We start from the raw sequence: 19614 nt of genomic DNA, 5'->3' as shown, positions 1-19614 counted from the left end.
ATATATATATAAATAAATAAATAATCGGGGTGTCACCTTTTTCAGCGCTTCTGAGTTTCCAGGTATAGTACAATTCCCTCTTGTTTTTTTTGTTTTTATATATATATAAATCCTCTGTGTCCTCCTTGGCTACTAGCATCACGCAGGGCTGTATCAGACAATTGTTATTAGAATTCTTGGTGGGAGAGACAGAAACTATTCACTAGCTTTGAGCTGCGATGTCACAATAATGGGCAGTTGCCCACCTTCAATTATCCCCTAAAAGTGCTGGTTTTGCCATGGACAGGCTCAGATTATTAACCTTAATGTCAACAACATTATGGAAAGGATCCCTACAGATACAGGAATTTACATTTTGAACAAATAGGTCTTTTTGTTTAACACGAAAGGGCTTCAAAATTGCCATCGCCGAACCCACCAGATCCATTTAAATAAAGTCATTTCATCATCATAAAACACACTTGGTCTTGGTTTTGTCTTTCCACTTTTCCAACAATCACTACTCTGGTTAATTCTCCCGTCTACATGGGAACATACAGTATACTGGCTCTACTGCACCTCGGTAGCTCACCTGGTTGAGCGTGTGCACAAAGGCTTGGTCCTTGCCGCAGCAGCCGTGGGTTCAAATCCGTCCTGGAGCCCTTTGCTGCATGTCATTCCCCCCCCCCCTTCTCTCTCTCCCCTTTCACATTTTCAGCTGTCCTGTGTAATAAATGCCCCAAAAAAAGTCTATAAGAAAATAAAAATATGCTGGCTCTAGATGCTAAAAGTATCTGATGGGTTTGGTGATGCCGATTTCAGTTTCTGGTTAAAGAAAAATGATCTTACTCTTTAACAAAAATGTCTGTCGCTGCAGGGATCCTTTCCATAACGTCAGACACTTTGAACGATAATCTGAGCCTGTCGGCGGTAAAACAGCACTTTTATTGGGGAGGAAATGGCGGTGAACGAACTCCACAAGTGGTTACATTGATGCCGGTTTCGTGGTTGCGCTGGGTAAAGGATGCTGATAGCCGGGCTCTCATTGGCTAGCTGTTAGCGGTCAAGCATCTGAGCTCATTGAATATTAATGAGTCTTCCTGCTTTCTATACCACGCTAGAATGGCTTGAAACAAGGCAACTAAAGTATTTTCTCCACACAACATTTTTTTGACAGTACCCATAAATTATGAACATAACGTTTATCAATCTTGGATGTAAGAGTTTGTACTTATTTCATGAAAGATCCAGAAAAACGCACTTGCTTCAGATTGGATAAAAAAACTCCGAAGACACCAAAGAAATCATCGGGACAATGCAAGTGTTTTACCTGCTGAAAACAGCATGTTTCTACTCACTATGGTTATGAAGTTATAAAAATATTGAATCAGAAATGCTTTTTTTTTTGTCGTATACGACAAACTCGGTCTCATTGGTTAATGTTTTTTTGCACATCCTGCACAAAATTGTACAGCTTTCCTGTTTAAAAAACTGTTATATTTTACATATTTGGTTATAGTAGCCTACATATTGCATTTGTATAAATATTTTTTAATTTATTTATTTAGGGTAATTTTGATGTTCTATATTTAGAATATTCTATATGTTCTTGACTGTTGCAGTACTTTGCTTTATTTTTTCATTTCCTCTTGATATGTTTATTGCATGCACCAAACAAGGCAAATTCGTTAAATGTAAAAACGTACTTGGTAATAAAGCCCAAACAGTCATGAAATCCGGGTGGCAGGGCACCTTTAACCCTTGTGTTGTCTTCTCATCAAAATTGAAAATCAACACTTTTGTTGACGCTTTTTTTCAGTGTTTATCACTTTTTTGACGTTTTGACACTACGTAACACTTTAGTTTCACAGTTATTTTTGGAATTTATGGTCAATAAACCTCATAATGACTCAGAAGAGGTAGAAATTAGGAATTATTTAGACTAAAATTAAAGGAAAAGTGTGTTGATGGATAATCACGGACTGGAATATGTCAACTTTTAATCAATACTATTTCAAAACCACTTCATTTTTTTCTCCAAATGCTAAAAAACTGAATAAGACGCACAAAAATGGATGAAAGTAGAGATTAGTACTTGGCAAAGAGCGTTGTGTGGAATCAATCATGTTATTTTGGGTAGTTAAAAAGAACATTGATATAGGACAACGGGTCAATTTGACCCGAGGACAACATGAGGGTTAATCAAAAAGTGCCCACAAATTATCTCCAGGCTGCAACCAACGATACATTTTTATTATCAGTTTATCTGGTGATTAATTTATTGACTCATCAATCAAGCATTTGGTTTTTTTTTGAATTCTTAAAATTGGGGCATATGCCCACAGAGCCATTGCTTTTATTGCCTGTTTCTAATCCACTCGTAATCCAAAATACAAAAAACTATTTATTTTACTATCATGAAATACAAAGCCACACCAGCAGATTACATTGCAAAGCTGTAGTTTCAATAACATTAACTTTGTGTTGCTGGACTGATCCATTCATCGACTAACTGTTCCAGCTCTAAACGATCGGCTGTGTGAAGGAGCACGAGGAACACATTGATATTCTGAACGTCGATACCATGACAGACCGGCTGCTCACTGTCTCATCCTTAATGAGCTCCTGCGAAGATTAAAGGTTAACTACCATTTTTTTTTTTTCAACCTGGACCCTATTTTCCTATACACGGTGTAGGCAACAGCATATCCTTTTTTTCTTTTTTTTCTCTCTACTGACAGCACTCCAGATTTACATACAACAGAGCTACGTGTTGGAATCGACCTGAATCCTCCTTTAACCAGTTCACCCCGACACAGCCGGTGTCCGTCCGTCTTTGACACCATTTTCTGGTCATACCAACCGGCAGATGGTGCGTTCAATGACGGATAGATTTCCAATACGCTCATACTCCACTTATTGATTAGAAACCAATTAACCATGGGACCGCTCGGGCAATAAATCCGACTGTATTGACTGTGATGGAGCTCCTAAATCAGACCTTAGAAATGTATTTGTGTTTATGGTTGGTACCATCTACTGGCGTGACCTCTGGGCTGGGTTAAAATAATCGGTTTTCTAATTAAATCTAACAAAAAAAAAAGAAACAGAATTGCTCTTTTAATATGAGCCTTTTCACAATGGATGTGGTGAGGTGACCCACTTTTTTGGGGCATTATAATAAAAAAAACAAAAAACATTTGAGGGTTGCTTCTTGCTTGTAGAATTTGTCCCTAACACAATTGGTATTGAACCAAAAAGTAATCGAATCAGGACCTTGCAAATTGGAATCAAATTGGGAAATCCTTGATGACATCCAGGCCTCCCGTCCTCTGCGAGTTGATTCTGAAAGCAGATACCAGATCGGAGGACAAAGCGACACGAAGCAGGGTTCAGTTCCCAATGTTCTGAAGGCTTATTGAGACAAATATTGATTTGTCGGGATGTCCCCCTCTCTGGTCTATATACTGTACCTGTGTCTTTCTCTGTTCAATTATTTTTTCCCCTAGTGGGGACAAAATGTATCTCCCGCTCAAAGTGACCAGTGCTACTTCACCAACAGACCATATAGGATCTACCTAAAATAGAAGTATTTCTAACCATCTGAGGTCTAAAGGCATTTTCACACATCTTCATAAAGGTGCTGTAGGTAAGATTGGAAAGATCCAAGACGTAGCCAAACATTTTTAACAACAACTTCTCAGAGGGGGGAGACACGCAGGAGACCATCACAGGTCGGACTCAAACCCTTGACCTCTGCATCAAGGCATTGACCTCTGTGTAAATGTGCGCCTGCTCTACCAACTGAGCCGACCCGGCCACTTGAGTCTGATGGAGGGGATCGAGGTTTGTGCATTGATGCGGAGGTCCAGGGTTCGACGACGACGTGACGATTTCTTGCATGTCTCCCCCGCCCTTCTCTCTCCCCTTTCTCACCTAGCTGTCCTATCCATTAAAGGCGGAAAAGCCCAAACAAGAATCTTAAAAAACATAAAGTCCGACCCAAATCTGTCTCAGAGCAATGTGTGAGGAGATCAATTGGTGCTAAAGCGGAAATGTTAATGTTCTTCTTTTGAAATTCCTCAAACCTCTTTTGAAAACAAACCTTAACGTACGGTGTGTTGACGAATTGTTTTGTTGCTTGAAATGAGCTCACCAACGTCTAAGGTTATGTATATGATTAACCCTCATGTTGTCCCCGGGTTAAATTGACCCGTTGTCCTATATCAATGTTCTTTTAACTACCCAAATAACATGATGATTCCACACAACGCTCTTTGCCAAGTACAATCTCTACTTTCATTAATTTTGGGCGTCTTATTAAATTATAGCATTTGGGAAACAATTGAAGTGTTTTTGAATAGTTTTGAGTAAAAGTTGACATATTCCGTCTGTGATTATCCATCACTCCATTCTTTAATTTAGTCTAAATAATAATAATTTCTGCTTTCTAACTCAAACATTAGGTATACTTTCCTAAAATGAGGTTTGTTGATCAAATTCCAAAAATAACTTAACTAAAGTAATAAGTAGTGTTACGTAGTGTTAAACGATGACAAACAAAGGGGACAAAAAAATAAGAAAAAGTTAAAAACATAGATTTAAAAGCCTCAATAAAAATGTTGATTTTCAATTTTGACGGGAAGACAACACAAGGGTTAAAATAGAAAATAAATGTCTGAAATTAAATTTAGTATAATCGTAGTAGGAGTGGGAGTGTTTCTTCTATAGAGCCATAGAACGATAGAATCAGAGTAGCAGCTGCTGGTTGTATTTAGGACTATTTGAGTACTACACGCACCATTCATCCATCCATTCATCCATCCATCCATCCATCTATCCATCCATTCATCCATCCATTTATCCATTCATCCATCCATCCATCCATCCATAAATCCATCCATCCATCCATAATCCATCCTCATCCATTAATTCATTCATTCATCCTAACATCCATCCATCCATCCATCCATAAATCCATCCATCCTCCATTAATTCATTCATTCATCCATAAATCCATCCATACCATATCCATAATCCATCCATCCATCCATTTATCCATTTACATCCATCATTATCCATCCATCCATTTACCATTATCATCCATTATCCATTCCATCCATCTCATTTATCCATTTATCCATCCTATCCATTCCATCTCATCTCCATTATCCATTTATCCATCCATCCATCCATCATTTATCCATCCATCATCCATCCATATCCATCACCATCCATTTATCCATCCATCCATCCATTTATCCATCCATCCATCATTATCCATCCATCATCCATTATCCATGTTATCCATACCATCCATCCATCCATCCATCCATCATCCATTCCATACCATCCATCCATCCATTCCATCATTCATTCATCATCCATTTATCCATTTATCCATCCACCATCCATCCATCCATCATCTATCCATCCATCCATCCATAATACATGTATCCATCTGCTTATCCGGTATTGTGTGCTGTCATTGGGCGCTGCTGGTGATTATGTTGAGATGATGTTAAACTGTTAAATTACCAACTGTCTTTTTCTGTTTTTTTATGTCTGTTTTTTAATGTATATTTTAAATTATGGAACTATTGTGCTGCTGTCTTGGCCAGGACTCCCTTGTAAAAGAGATTAGAAGTCCTGGTAAAATAAAGGTTAATAAAAAAAAAAAAGAAAAGAAAATTATGATTAGGAATGTAACGATGCATTGGACCCACAATCTGATTCACGATTTTAAATTCACTATATGATTGTTTTAGATCGAGCAGATCGAGCTGCAGACAAATAACTGAAAGATAGTCCTTGATTTGTATAAACTGTGCAAAACAATAGCTGTGGGGCGCCAGGATGGCTCATCTGGTAGAACGTGCGCCCATGTACAGAGGAGCGGTCCTTGTTGCAGAGGTCGCAGATTCGACTCCGACCTGCGGCCCTTTGCTGCATGTCATTCCCTTTCTCTCTCTCTCTCTTTCTCTCCCCTTTCACATCTTCAGCTGTCCTGCATCATAAAAAGAGGCCTAAAATGCCCCAAAATCAAAAAAATAGATGTGTCCTCTTATCATGAGCAACATTCAAATGGTATTTTACCTTAAATAACACAAACTGAATTTAAAAAAAATCATAAACATTTCTAAAACCAATCCTGTTTTAAAAAATTAAATTAAGAAATCTCTTCAAATAAACAAACTAGGAAGCAATAGTGAAGATTGAAATCAAAAGCAGATCTGATATAGATGTAACAAAAAGAAACAGAATTGATCTTTTAACATGCGCCACTTCACAACGGATGTGGTGAGTTGACCCCCTTTTTTTGGGGCATTATATTTTTTTTAAAAACACATTTGTCGGTTGCTTCTTGCTTGTACCATCTAGGATGTTTAAATTGAGTTTTAATCCCAAAGCAGTTAACTTTTTCACACATCTATGTCGATGTGTAACCGCTTCCCGACGCATCGCCACATCCCACGATGGGAGGCGGTCCGATCCCGATCGGTTAGTGGTTCGTGTCCGATCGTTTTCTGGCTACGCGACACGAAGCAGCGTTCAGCTCACAGGGTTCTGAAGGTTTAATGAGACACACACGGATAGTTTATACATTTGTGGTGACGTGAGGGAAGATATACTGCAGATAGGAGGAGGCGCGGCGGGGGAACGGATCGGTTCAAGGTACAGACACATCTTCAGGAAGGAAAACAGTGCAACAGTGCATTTATGATACAACTTAAAACAACTTTGGTCCTTTTCTTTCATTAACCAATGCTATTGGTCACCGTTTATGTCTGTTAGGGGGTTTTACCGCTGTTTAAACAGTGACAGGGTGATTTTGTCTAAGTAGCTCAAAATACGTTTTTTACCTGACAGCAACGATATTCCCAACGATGTGTACGTGCAAAAGTCAGTCAAGGTGTAATAAAGCTTGCTCAAGGGACAGCTACGGTTTATTGGTTTGCCTACGAGACAGAGCAGTGACAGAAATATCAATCACTGAGCTCACAGACCTCGGGTTATCAGGAAAACAGACCGCTGACTGTCCAGATCTCCGTCTGGGAGGAAGAAGAGAGTGAAACGGGGCTGGATAATTAGAAGAAGCAGGCTGTATCCCCGAAAGGAAAGAGGAGAGCGAGCTCTCTCCGCACATGCAGCTATTCGCACCATCCCTCCATCTCTATCTCTTTAAGAGCCGAGGGAAGGAGTGTGTGTTCAGTGTGTGCGAGTGCATGTGGGGGAGGGGTATTGGCCGGGGTGGAACAGTCCTGTAATGAGCAGATTTTAGAGAGAGAGAGAGAGAGAGAGAGAGAGAGGCCGAAAAAACAAGAGAGGACAGATGACTTGGTGGAATTGGGATACAACAACAATACAGGGTTTTTAGGCGAGCGCTGAAAACGGAGAGGACAAAGGGAAAGGGAGAGGAATAATTTTTTTTATTTTTTCTCCTTCGCATCCTCATCTCCAAGGAGAGGCTCGTCTTCAGATCACAGCGGAGCAGAGGGGAGACATCCCCTCTCCGTTATGTCTGCCGAGGTGTGTGTGCCAGGCTGAGGCTGTGTGTGGTTATGGATGTGTGTCTCTGAGCCCTGTTTCCAGGCCATGCTATAGAGCTCCAACTTCTTCTCTTTTTTTTTTTTTCCACGGCGTACCAGTGCAGCAGCGTCCCCGTGCTGTCTCCCTCTCTCTGGGTGCTGGTGCGGCAGCGATGTGTTGATGCTGTAACGTCTGATTGAGCTGAGCTCGGTCTCTGCTGCTGCCATCGCAAAAAAAAGCCTAGGCCTCGCTCGTCTGGAGCGCCCCGCTGCACCGGCTGAGGCGGCAGGCCGGCTGCAAGGCTGCGAGGCTGCTCGGAGCAGGGAGGTGGAGGAGGAAGTGGAGGAGGCGGAGGATGAGAAGCACTCTGAGTCTGCATGCCCATGGGAAGCAGCATGCAAAGCAGCCGCTGCGTTCGTCACTCTAGATCCGTCGCTGAGGCTTGGACCGCTTCTCCGTCGGAAGGCGATGCTCTCCGGGCCGCGTCCTGTTGCTTTCAAAACGAGGAGCTGGTGTTTTAGGTCCTGAACTAACAGGAGAGGGAGAGTCGAGGCCCTGCACCTCCATGCTACCGGATTCAAACGAGGCCTCCTCCCTTTTTGCTCCTCCTGAGTGAACCAGGCCTTTTGTTTTTTCTTTTTCTTGACATTCTAAGGATTTGTACTAAACCTGTTTCATGCATGTCCACTGGAGGCAGGTTTGACTTTGATGACGGGGGGTCGTACTGCGGGGGGTGGGAGCAGGGTAAGGCCCATGGACGAGGGGTCTGCACGGGGCCCCAGGGTCAGGGCGAGTATGCGGGCGCCTGGAGCCACGGCTTCGAGGTCCTGGGCGTGTACACGTGGCCCAGCGGGAACAACTACCAGGGCACCTGGGCACAGGGGAAGCGGCACGGCATCGGAGTGGAGAGCAAGGGCCGCTGGGAGTACAGAGGGGAGTGGACGCAGGGGTTCAAAGGTCGCTACGGGCAGCTGGAGAGTACAGCGAGCGGGGCCCGGTACGAGGGGACGTGGAGCAACGGGCTGCAGGATGGATACGGCACGGAAACCTACTCCGATGGAGGTAAGGCTCCTAAAGCTCATTTTCTGTCAGAGCCAATTTGCCCCCCCCCCACGTATCTTCTCACAAACTTCAGTTAAGAGATCAGATTTAGTCCCGTCGGACTTCACTGAATAAAACATTACTACTCCCGTTCCACACATGGATTTTCAGGTTGAAAGTGGAGCGACTCGCTTACTTAGCCTGCTGCTAAAACCCACTGTAACACATCTCCAACGTCGGCTACATAAATAACATGTAGGTCACATCCACATGCATGGATGGATTACTGAGCAGGCCTACCGGGCCCGGGCCTGGGGACCCCAGGGTTCAGGGGGCCCACATTTTATATAGCGGGCTGTAGTATTTAGTATCTGTGCAGAAGAGTGATAGTGTAGATCTGCTGTGGCAGGAAGCGTTATACAGGAGTCAGACTGCCTCTACTTATCTCCAGCATGAATTAAATATTCAGGAGTATATAAAGTACATTTCATTTCATTTCACGTTCATGTGCAGTTTTTCACCCAAAAGCACCTGAGAGTTCAACTGGACCTGCAGAACTAAACTGAAAGAGACGCAAAACAACCACAAAATGACGACAGAGACTAAAAAGTGACTAGAAAGAGACACAAACAACTAGCAAGAGATGCTAAATGACTACAGAGAGACATGAGATGACTTCAAAGAGATGCAACATGACTACAGAGACCAGCAGGGAGACGCTGGGTGACCACAAAGAGACAAAAAGGGACTCCTGATTAACAACGCAGCCACGTCTCTGAGTCTGGGCGTGTTGATCTGGTGTAGCCATCAGACATGACGGGGTCCAGGAGCCCACTGCCTCGTATAATCTGCCCATGTCGTCCCCATGGACACATAAGGGGGTCTGCTGTCTGACTGATTATTATTATTAATAATAATAATAATAATAATATCATTAGAAATCAAGCTGTTTCTAATTTTAAAAATTAAACCATGTTGAAGTCTCGTCACTTCTTGTGTTTGGAGCGAGTTATAAAAACACACCTTCACCCCCCCCCCCCCTCTCCCCGCTGCATCACACCCTCTGTCGCCATGGTAACGCGCAGACAGCAGGTCAGCGTGTCACTAGAGACCAGAACTTGCCTGCGCTTCTGCCTCTCTGATTGGCTCGCGGCCTCCGTCAGTCTCGTGTGTAAATCTAGGCCGTTTAATAACCGATGATGCGCGGAAGCGTATACCGCACGGGACCCGGATGATGGAAGCCAGGTCAATGCGTGATGTAGGTGGAAGGAACACACGGTGTGTGTGTGTGTGTGTGTGTGTGTGTGTGTGTGTGTGTGTGTGTGTGTGTGTGTGTGTGTGTGTGTCGGTGTGTGCGCATTGAAGGGGGTGGTTGTTTTTACCGGGAGTTGCACTAAGGCCACATCCGCACACACCTGCGTCTAAAAAACGAGACTGTAACATAAAACAAAGATGGTGACGCGAGGAAACTTTAAAAAAAAGATGCGTCACGCGACAGCTCTGCTTCTCTCTTCGATCACGTGGAAGACCGCCGACAGATGAATATAGCACGCACGAGCTGACACATTTTCCACAACCCAATAAACCGTGTTTTTTACTTGACACAAACACACACACACACACACACACACACACACACACACACAACACACACCACAACAACCACACACCCACATTGGAAAATACACTCAAAAAGACTAAAGACTAAATTTGCTGAAGAAGTCCATCATAGTCTGAGAAATGTCATTTAGTCATTTTGATGCTTTTGCATTGATTTTACAATCAGTGGGTTTGGGTGGAAAACCCTACACACACACACACACACACACACACACACACACACACACACACACACACACACACACACACAGCGCTTATTAAAAACGATAATAAAAACATACTGTACAAGCCATATGAAATTTGTTTTTTTGTTCTTTTTGTGCCTTTATTCTGTGAGAAGCTCGATAGAGTAGTATGTAAATTGGAGTAGTATTTATGTGGTATATAAAAATGGTCAGTTTGTTTTATTTTTACTGGGTTGTGAACTTGTCTTTGGTAAAGACTGGAGGTAGGACAGGCCTAGGCTTCTTCTTGACCTTTATTGAACGAGTCCAGAGGGTGGTATGTTGAATTTTTTGGGTTGTTTTTCTTTTTTTTAGGGTTCAAACCGTGAAGCGGTAGAACCCTTCTATGTTTGTCTGTTAGTATTATTATTATTATTATTATTAATATTATTATTATTATTATAAGTCTGCTGCGCTGGCTCAAATTCCCGTGAGCTGGAATGAGCTAGAAACATTAAACTTGGGGGAATAACTGGAAATGGTGTGCATGCGCTTCTATAGAAATAATAACCCAATTGGCCACATGGTGGCGCTGTAATTAAGGCTTCAAAATGCAAACTTTGAAAGGCCACGCCCCCCCACACCGTAAGTCCAATGGACTTGAAATTTCTGTTACAGGTGCAAATCAAGGTCGGAGCTTGGAATGGAAGCTCGCGGCTTTATTAGCAATTGTTTTTGTGTCGTCGTCTGCTTTTCTCTAACTGCCGTGAGCTGGACTGAGCTACATATCCCACTGAATTGAAAATAAATGTTTCTGACAAATCAGTTGTAGGCACTTTAAACAAAGTGCGCTGTTTGTCCAATCGTTACAAAGCTTGTAACAATTATATGTTTTATAACCACACTGGACCACATGTGTGAAATTACTTTGAAGTCGCTATTGAGAAGAAAAAAAAGGTTTGAATCAACGCTTGCGGCTATATTTTATTATTCTTTTTTAAATTCTTTTATTCATTTCATGTTTTGAATTGTTCACTATAAAGTGCGAGAGCGAGAAAGTCCAGTTTTAGTTTCAGCACCACGGACAGGTCCCGATCGACTCGGACTGATCAATGTTTTTAGTTTGTGGAGCCTTAAAAAGCTTTTAAAAAGTGTTTTAAACAGACGGCAAATACGATGCAAAGGTAACAGGAAAACACAAAGAATTACCTCGTCAGTATCCCCAGGCTTCACCTAACATCAGACGTGTCACAATGCCTCAAAACATGCCAATTACATACAGTTTATAGCCTGGAAAAATAGAAACCTCCATGTATCGTTGAGGGGTTTTTCAGCACCAGGGACAGCTCAAGTCCCACACTACACAACAAAGTGTCAGTTATTAAAGTGTTAAAAGTACTCCGTTTAACTATTGTGAACTAACAGGAAATTACGCAAGACTTGATGGCAACAAAAATGTTCATTTAGAAAACTATTGCCATTTAAACAACATTATTTCCCAAAGATTTAACTCTTAGTTATTGTTATAATTGGGTTGTAAGCTACTTGTCTGAATCTTGGGTTAATAACAGCACGCTATGAAACAAACCATGATGAATGTAGTATTGGTCATTTCACACAAAGATTCTCTATAACTAAAGATTACACGCTGCACCTTTGGTATTAAACTGGCAACACTTCCTGTCTTCTAAATGGGCGCGGCCTCATTTAAAAGAGTAGGGAACGTTGTGTGGATGGATGAAAAGTTTGCATAGTTTAGTAATATTTTCTTCTGCTATGATTAGATATCTACAGAGCTAAAAGACATATTTGGCATTGCAAGCGTTTGTTCTGACACGGCATTTGCAAACTTGTTATGGACGTTAGCTTTTCTGTGTTGCCAGATCTCACGAGAGTTTGGTCCTGAGACAGAACAAAATTAATCTTCTCCTGATGTGTCCGTCTGAAAAATGCCAATTTAGTGTCAGAATGTTTTGGAGATATGTGGCTTGGGGAAAATGGGTCCAAGATTTACTTTGGTGACTCTGGGGGGGGGGGAAGGTATCGCTCATAATCTGGGTTCACGTTGGCTTCTCCCACTGCAATCCATACACTCAGGACCTGCCACTAGTCTCTGAAAAGAATTTTCAACACTATTATCGCTTTGACATTTTTTGTCACTTTTTCATTGTTGTGTTTTTTTTTTTAATGTTATTTGATATTTATAATGCTGCCATTTCAGTGCTTATTTGGAAGGCCCATTTTTTGTGATAAAAAAACTGAAAACGGGTAGAAAAATTGACCCGAGGACAACATGAGGGTTAAGTCTTCTGCAACACAGAACGATGCTCTTTTTTTGAATTATGGTCTCGTTGATTTTAAAATACAGCGGGGGGGGAGTTAGGGCGTGGATATGATGTGATTGCCAGTGAAAGTGTGTAACGTAACGTAGAGTGTAAGGGCTCCTCCCTCTAGTCCCTCTCGTCTAAAATCTTCACATCCACAACCAGGATGGCTGCTCCCGGCGAACACAACGACGGATAGATCTCCACAAACCAATGGGTGACGTCACACATGCTCTGTCCATTAATATACTGTCTATGGTTCCCACCAACAGAACAGAACGGATGTAAACATCAGTAATGTCACTGCCATTCAACCACATGTGAAGCATTACACATCAGCAGGAGACGGTGACCTGATGCTGAAGCAAACAGCATGACATATCTATCACTGAGGAACTGTAGTCATGCTTTGTCACAATCAATCATCTTGCCTGAGTTTAATTTGAAAAAAGAGCCACCAAGAAGCAGAGTGAGGCTCTTTTCGTAGGAAAAGATATTTGATTATAGGAAATCCTGAATATTCTAAAATATGATCAAATAAAAACGCTCATAGCAACAAGCTCAGAGAATTATTCAACAAGTCCTCCAGACCATCGGTTGTTTTATTCTTAAACTCTGAAACGACCAGCAGATGCATTTAATACATTAGCGCCCGCTTCATTTTCATCACTTGAACAGATAGGAAGTATTTTGGAAAATATGGGGACCCTACACAAATGCAATATTTCATATTTAATGGCGGTGAATTTGATGAACTGATTTTTATGTATGTATAAGTCACTACTAAGAGGTGTGAGAGATGACCGGTATTGTATAATCCACACCGGATAATGTCAAAGTTTGAGTCCGGACTCGAGTCCAAGACCGGACTCTACCAGAGTACTACAGCTCTGGTGACGAGTTTGACCAATTAATCACAATAATCTCATAGTCAACTCGCAATTAATCACACATTTTTATCTACTCTAAATGTCCCTTGATTTCTTTTTGTCCCATTATTTTTTTCTCATTTTAATTCTCTTATCAACATGGAAAAGTGGATCAACTCGCTTTGTGCAAACGTTTTTTTTACTGAAAACAACATTGGCATGTAGCTTACTGTGGTGACCAATTTCACTCCAACATTCACACTTGGAGCAAATAATCTCTCACACGATGTAACACTGTCCATCAATAAAAAGGTGAAAAAATGCTTTAACGAGGGGGGGGGGGGGGGGATTGGCATCAGCTGTGAGCTTGGCCGTCGAGTGGTATTTCAGACTGGACGTGCTGATGATCGATCAGTTCACAACGACCAGACACACAGATCACTTTGGTCTTGTCAGTGGAACATTTGGCAACTTTTTAAAAAGTAAACTTTCCTTTCAGAGTCTTATTGGCGTCCGTTTCGAAGTCTTGCGCTCGCCATCCACTCAAAACGTAACGTTACTACTCTTTGGCCGGCTCGCAAGCCCAAACGGCGTGTGTGTAGCGTGCCTGTTGTTGTGTTTCCGGTCTAGGTAGATCCGGTGTGGTGTTGGAGTTTCTCTAACACTAGTTGTTACAACGGCATGGGAAAAAAACTACAAAGTTTGCTAGGGCCAACAAAACGTTAATCTCGCGATAAAGAAATTGACGTTGTTAAAATGCGTTTGCGTTAACACTGTTAATAACGCGTTTAATTGACAGCACTAGTACGTTAGGGCGTCCTCACACTTGGCCCAGTGGCCTTGAACCGTGCCCAAACCTAACTGTCCCCACACCCCCGCTGGCCAACGATAACACTGCAATAAAAACTCAGGGCGTAAGTGTGCTCTCGCTTACGTCATTACAATGAGACTTTTTGGTTTGGAAAAAAACGGAAGTGTAAAGCACAGAGTCCATCACTGTAATGGCTCGCAGAGCTAAGCACCGGACAGAGCCATGGTGCCGCTGAAAAATAGCCTGAGGAAGGAACGTGTTTTGGTGGAACATGTGAACGTTTAAAAGTTGTTTTAGTCGTGCAACAGAAAATTCAGATTGGACAGATAGTCTAGCAGAGATCTGAGGAGCAGTTAACCATAGTCCTCAGAAATCCACCGGAGGTTAGAACGCCAACACAAAGAAAGCGGAAGGTAAAAGACATCCGACCGAAAAAAGTCACATCCGGCTAAATTTCTGCATCGGAGCAATCTAGGAAGTGGACCGTTGTGGATATAGACTTTTGTGATGCTTACTTTGTGGCTTATTTGGAGATGTTGGGGCACAACGACACAAAGCCCTCTCTTAAGCCTTGCACATTAGTTCCGTCCTCGGGCACGTTTAACAATCCCACTGACTGCTCACCGGGCCCGAGTCCAACTGGACCGTACCCTGGCCCACATCTTTCAACTGCGCCAGGGTACGGTAGCGTACGGAGTGATCACACTAGTGAAATGAACCAGACTTTGGGGTCAAACGTGCTCGGCCACTGTTTAACTGGGCCAAGTGGGAGTAAGCCCTTACACTTCGTCAGCTTACTTCCTGCTTTGCTCCTGTCATAATCACTGTGGCCACTAAAGGGCACCGCCACTATAAACATAAATATGAGTCATAATTGAACAAATGACTCATTGGGTTGTTTTTCATGGGAAGGACAGTCTCATAAAACAAGGACATAACTCTCACTGTCTCTCTGTCTCTGTTTGTCTCTCAGGAACCTACCAAGGCCAGTGGCTGGCCGGAATGCGTCATGGCTATGGCGTGCGGCAGAGTGTGCCGTACGGCATGGCGGCAGTCATCCTCTTTCCTCTGCGAACATCCATAAACTCCCTCCGCTCCGAGCACAGCCACGGCCCTCCGGCTGTGCTGGAGGACGGCTCCGTCACCACGCCCACGGACGGAGTGGTGGCCGGGCTGGCCGGGAGCCCTGTGGGGCGGGGTGGCTTCGCTCTAACGGCTCCCAGTGAAGCTGAGCGCCAGAGGAAGAGGAAAGGCCGCTTCCGGCAGTCCATTTTGAGCGGCCTGAAGCTGCGGCGCTCCGAGTCCAAAAGCTCGCTGGCCAGTCAGCTCAGCAAGCAGAGCTCCTTCTGCAGCGAGGCCGGCATGAGCACCGTCAGCTCTGCTGCGTCTGACATCCACTCCAATGCCAGCGAGAGTGAGCAGGGCGCCCCTGTGGACGCCACCGTCACTGAAATGTACGCTGGCGAGTGGCGGAGCGACCAGAGGGCCGGCTGGGGTGTGAGCCGGCGCTCGGACGGCCTGCATTATGAAGGGGAATGGGTGGGGAACAAGAGGCACGGGTATGGATGCACCACCTTCCCCGACGGCACCAAGGAGGAGGGGAAGTACAAGCAGAACACGTTGGTGAGCGGAAAACGCAAGAACCTGATCCCACTGAGGGCCAGTAAGATCAGAGAGAAGGTGGACCGGGCCGTGGAAGCTGCGGAGAAGGCTGCAGACATCTCCAAGCAGAAAGCAGAGATCGCCATGTCCAGGTAACGGGTTCACTTTTTAACCACGAGGGAAGAAGTATTCAGATCCTTTACTTCAGGAAATGTACTAAGACACACTGTCAAAAATACTCCACTACAAGTAAATCCCCTACAGAAAACCTGTCTTAACCCTCCTGTTGTCCCCGGGTCAAATTTGATCTGAAATATGGGTTTCTTTTAACCAAATTACCGCAAAAACAACAACGCTCTTTGCAAAACAATTGATCACTTTCATCCCTGAGTAAACTGTGCATTCCCCTGATCTTAACTATTAGTCAAAATGATTCATAATTTCTGCTTTTTTAACTCAAATATAAGGTATGATTTTATATAAATGAGGGTTACTGGCCAATAAATTCCAAAAGTAATGTAAAACTAAAAAAAAGTCAGAAAAAGGGACAAAAATGTTTTAGTCCATTCTTGATCCAGGAGGACAACACAAGGGTTAAGTAAAAGTTTTAAGTATTTTCAGCTAAATGTACTTAAAGCTATAGTGCGTAACTTTTTGATAATGAAGTACTATTACATTCAAACCATTGCCAAATGAATTGCTACAAAGCTAATGAAGACTATCAGCTCCACACAAGCCTCGCTCTATTTCTCAGTGTGACTATGTTCAGAAGATTGTGTCGTCCAGTGACTTTTCTGTGCAGAAACTCAAGTGAAGATAATGACCTCTTCTGAAGAGTCCGTCATGTTTTTTTAATCCACCGTGTCTCCTTGGCTACTAGCAACTGTGTGGGGGAGGGGCGACTTATATCACGTGGATGGTGGACGGTGGACAGTGTTGTTTTCATTAGTTAGAATTCCCCATGGGGACGACAGAAACTACACGCTATATATTTTTAACCTTTCAGCAGCGGTGGACGAAGTATTCAGATCCGTGTAGAGTTTACTGACACGCTTTTATTTAATGGTAAAAGTAAAGTCTTTTTGACTGTATTGTTGCATGTCTCATTTACTCTTCTCACAGCCTTACAAAAGTCAGGAAAAAAAAAAGTTACTTAGCCATCATTGAATTTAGCAATCAAGCACAACAATGAATACATTTTTTGAAAGCATGCTACCCGACTTACAACAACCGGTTTCACATCCTGAATATGCAGACACGGTTTCAAACTCTGCCAAAATCTGCCAAATTCTGCTTTGAGTTTTTACGTAATTGCATTTTGAAAAACAGTTTTCTGTCTTTTTGGTTAGGCGGGCCGACATTTACTGTGAACCTAAATTTACATTAGGGCCGGATCAAAATTAGCAAGGGGCCGGATTTAGCGAGCTGGGCCTTAAGTTGGACACATGTGTATTAGAGGTTAGAAACAAAGGGCCCGTAACATCGATTGGTTTTGGACGACTTGTTGTTCATCCCGCGTGACGGCAGTGTTTCCCCCTGTGCTGTTCAGGATGAGCCACGCTCGTGGGAAGGCGGAGGCCGCTGAAGGCGTGGCGCAGAAGGCCATGGAGGAGTGTCGTCTGGCCCGGATCGCTGCAAAAGAGCTCTCTCCCTCCTTTCACATCTACGGCAACGGTGAGTGGACGACAAACACAGCAGTGTGTCCAGTTTTAGGTCCTGGCAATTCCCAGCTTTCACACATGTTGCTCTGACATTTCTCTGTTATTTCATTTATATGTTGTAATATGAGGAGGAGATGCAGAATTACATTAACATAAATGAATTAATATTAATATAACATAATAAGTCTTTGTTTTATTGTAAACGCTGTCTTATTACTGTGTAAGCAGATTCGTTTGTATCTAATGAACAATATTTAGAGATTGTTTTCTACTGAAAAACAGCCACATAAGTTGTCATAATGTCATAATGTGTCAAACAAAAACAAAAGGACTTTCACCCAGGAGACCAGGGTTTGTGTCGCGTTTGAAATTAAAAGTAAAGTGTTTTTTTTTCATTCTACGTTGCGTGTGTAACCGCAAAGTAACAAACGTCTTACGCCCGAACATCCGTTTTACAAGTTTTTTTACTTTACAGAACAAAAATTAAAGTAAATTGTTGTTTTGCAGTTTAGCTAAACGTGTATATATATATATATATATATATATATATATATATATATATATATAGTATATAATATGGGAAATTAAGATTGTAAAACCTTTTCCAATAAAAAGCAATTGATGCGTTTTTTACTTTTCGTTTCACTTATATTTAAAAATATGATTCTCAAATATCAGTTTATTTTTGTTTTGGCTTTTTTAATTCAATTTAGTTTTATTGCCAAATCCCTGCCCACTTTTAGTTTTTTTGTTGCTTCTAAATCAAGTGTATTCACTTAGTTAATCCTCTCTCAGCCAACAGTTCTCTCCTTTTGTTACCCGGCATGCTACTAACCACTGACACACACACACACACACACACACACACACACACACACACACACACACACACACACACACACACACACACACACCATACGACACACACACACACACACACACACACACACACACACTCTCTCTGTAGGTCTGATGGACTCGCCGTGGATTGGTGCCAAATCACTTCACTGGTGTTATTCTCCAACTGTTTTTGTAGGGCTCGAATGTCAGAGGCCCAAGCACCAGGACGCCAAGGACAAAGACCACGAGGTGATCTCGACAGGAACAGACAGTCCGGAGCTGTGCACACCGGACACCACGCCGCCTGTGATAACACCTGATCTCAGCCCCGTGCTGAGCGTTCCCACCTCGACCCCCCACAGCCCGCCCAAACACGGCCATCGCCCCAGAAATGCTTGCTTCATGCGCCAGAGTGCCGTGGACGATCAGGGCGGGGCTGAGATCCAGGTGCTGGTGGAGGGGCGGGGCATGGATCTGCCGAGGGGAGGGGCTAACAATTGGACTGAAGACATGTATCCAGAGCGCGGAGGCAGCAGCCGCTCGACCACACCCTCCCTTCTGGAGGAGCAGGAGGGCCAAGTGAACGGACACGAGCAAGCCCCTTTGTCCAACCACAAACCGCGGGAGAAATCTTCGTCCAATCACAAGTACCGGGAGCACACATCCTCCTACAGAGCGTGGGAGCACTCCTCGTCCAACCAAAAGCCCTCCAAGCAGGCCTCTTCCAATCACAAGTCAAGGGAGTACTCATCCTCCAATCACAAGACATGGGATCATTCTTCCACCAATCACAAGGCCTGCGAGCACGCCTCTTCCAACTACAAGCCGCAGGTGCACATTTTATCCAATCACAAGGCCTTGGAACATAACATGTCCAATCACAAGACTTCTGAGCATGCTTCTTCCAATCACAAGTCCCAAGATTATATCCCCTCCAATCACAATTCAAAGGACCACGTCTCTTCTAGTTGCAACCCTCGAGAGCATGTCTACTCCAACCACCATCCAAAGCAGCACAACCCCTCCAACCACAAGCTAAACGAGCATACTGTAATCGACCAAAGGCTAGACGCAGTCACCGGCGGGGGCTGGACAGCTGAAAGCACCCTTAGGTGGAGCCCTGCCCACTCGCGCCTCACAGAGCAGGACGAGGAGAGGATGAATGACTATACG

The 19614-nt window shown here is 43.3% G+C and overlaps 1 protein-coding gene across 1 annotated transcript in view; it reads left to right on the top strand.

Moving 5' to 3' along the window:
• The first annotated feature begins 8150 nt into the window (after positions 1-8150).
• jph3a (junctophilin 3a) overlaps positions 8151-19614 on the top strand; it is a 15529-nt gene continuing 4065 nt past the window's right edge. The window contains exons 1-4 of the mRNA XM_032520604.1: positions 8151-8571; positions 15312-16092; positions 17490-17614; positions 18638-19611. Of these exons, the coding sequence (XP_032376495.1) occupies positions 8190-8571; positions 15312-16092; positions 17490-17614; positions 18638-19611 (2262 nt within the window). The 5' untranslated portion in view covers positions 8151-8189. The remainder of the gene's footprint in view (positions 8572-15311; positions 16093-17489; positions 17615-18637; positions 19612-19614) is intronic.

The sequence above is a fragment of the Etheostoma spectabile genome, chromosome 1 (genome assembly GCF_008692095.1).
Source record: "Etheostoma spectabile isolate EspeVRDwgs_2016 chromosome 1, UIUC_Espe_1.0, whole genome shotgun sequence".
Taxonomy (NCBI): Eukaryota; Metazoa; Chordata; class Actinopteri; order Perciformes; family Percidae; genus Etheostoma; species Etheostoma spectabile.
The sequence above is the reverse complement of the archived record's forward strand: the minus strand, read 5'-3'. Positions and strand labels throughout refer to the sequence as shown.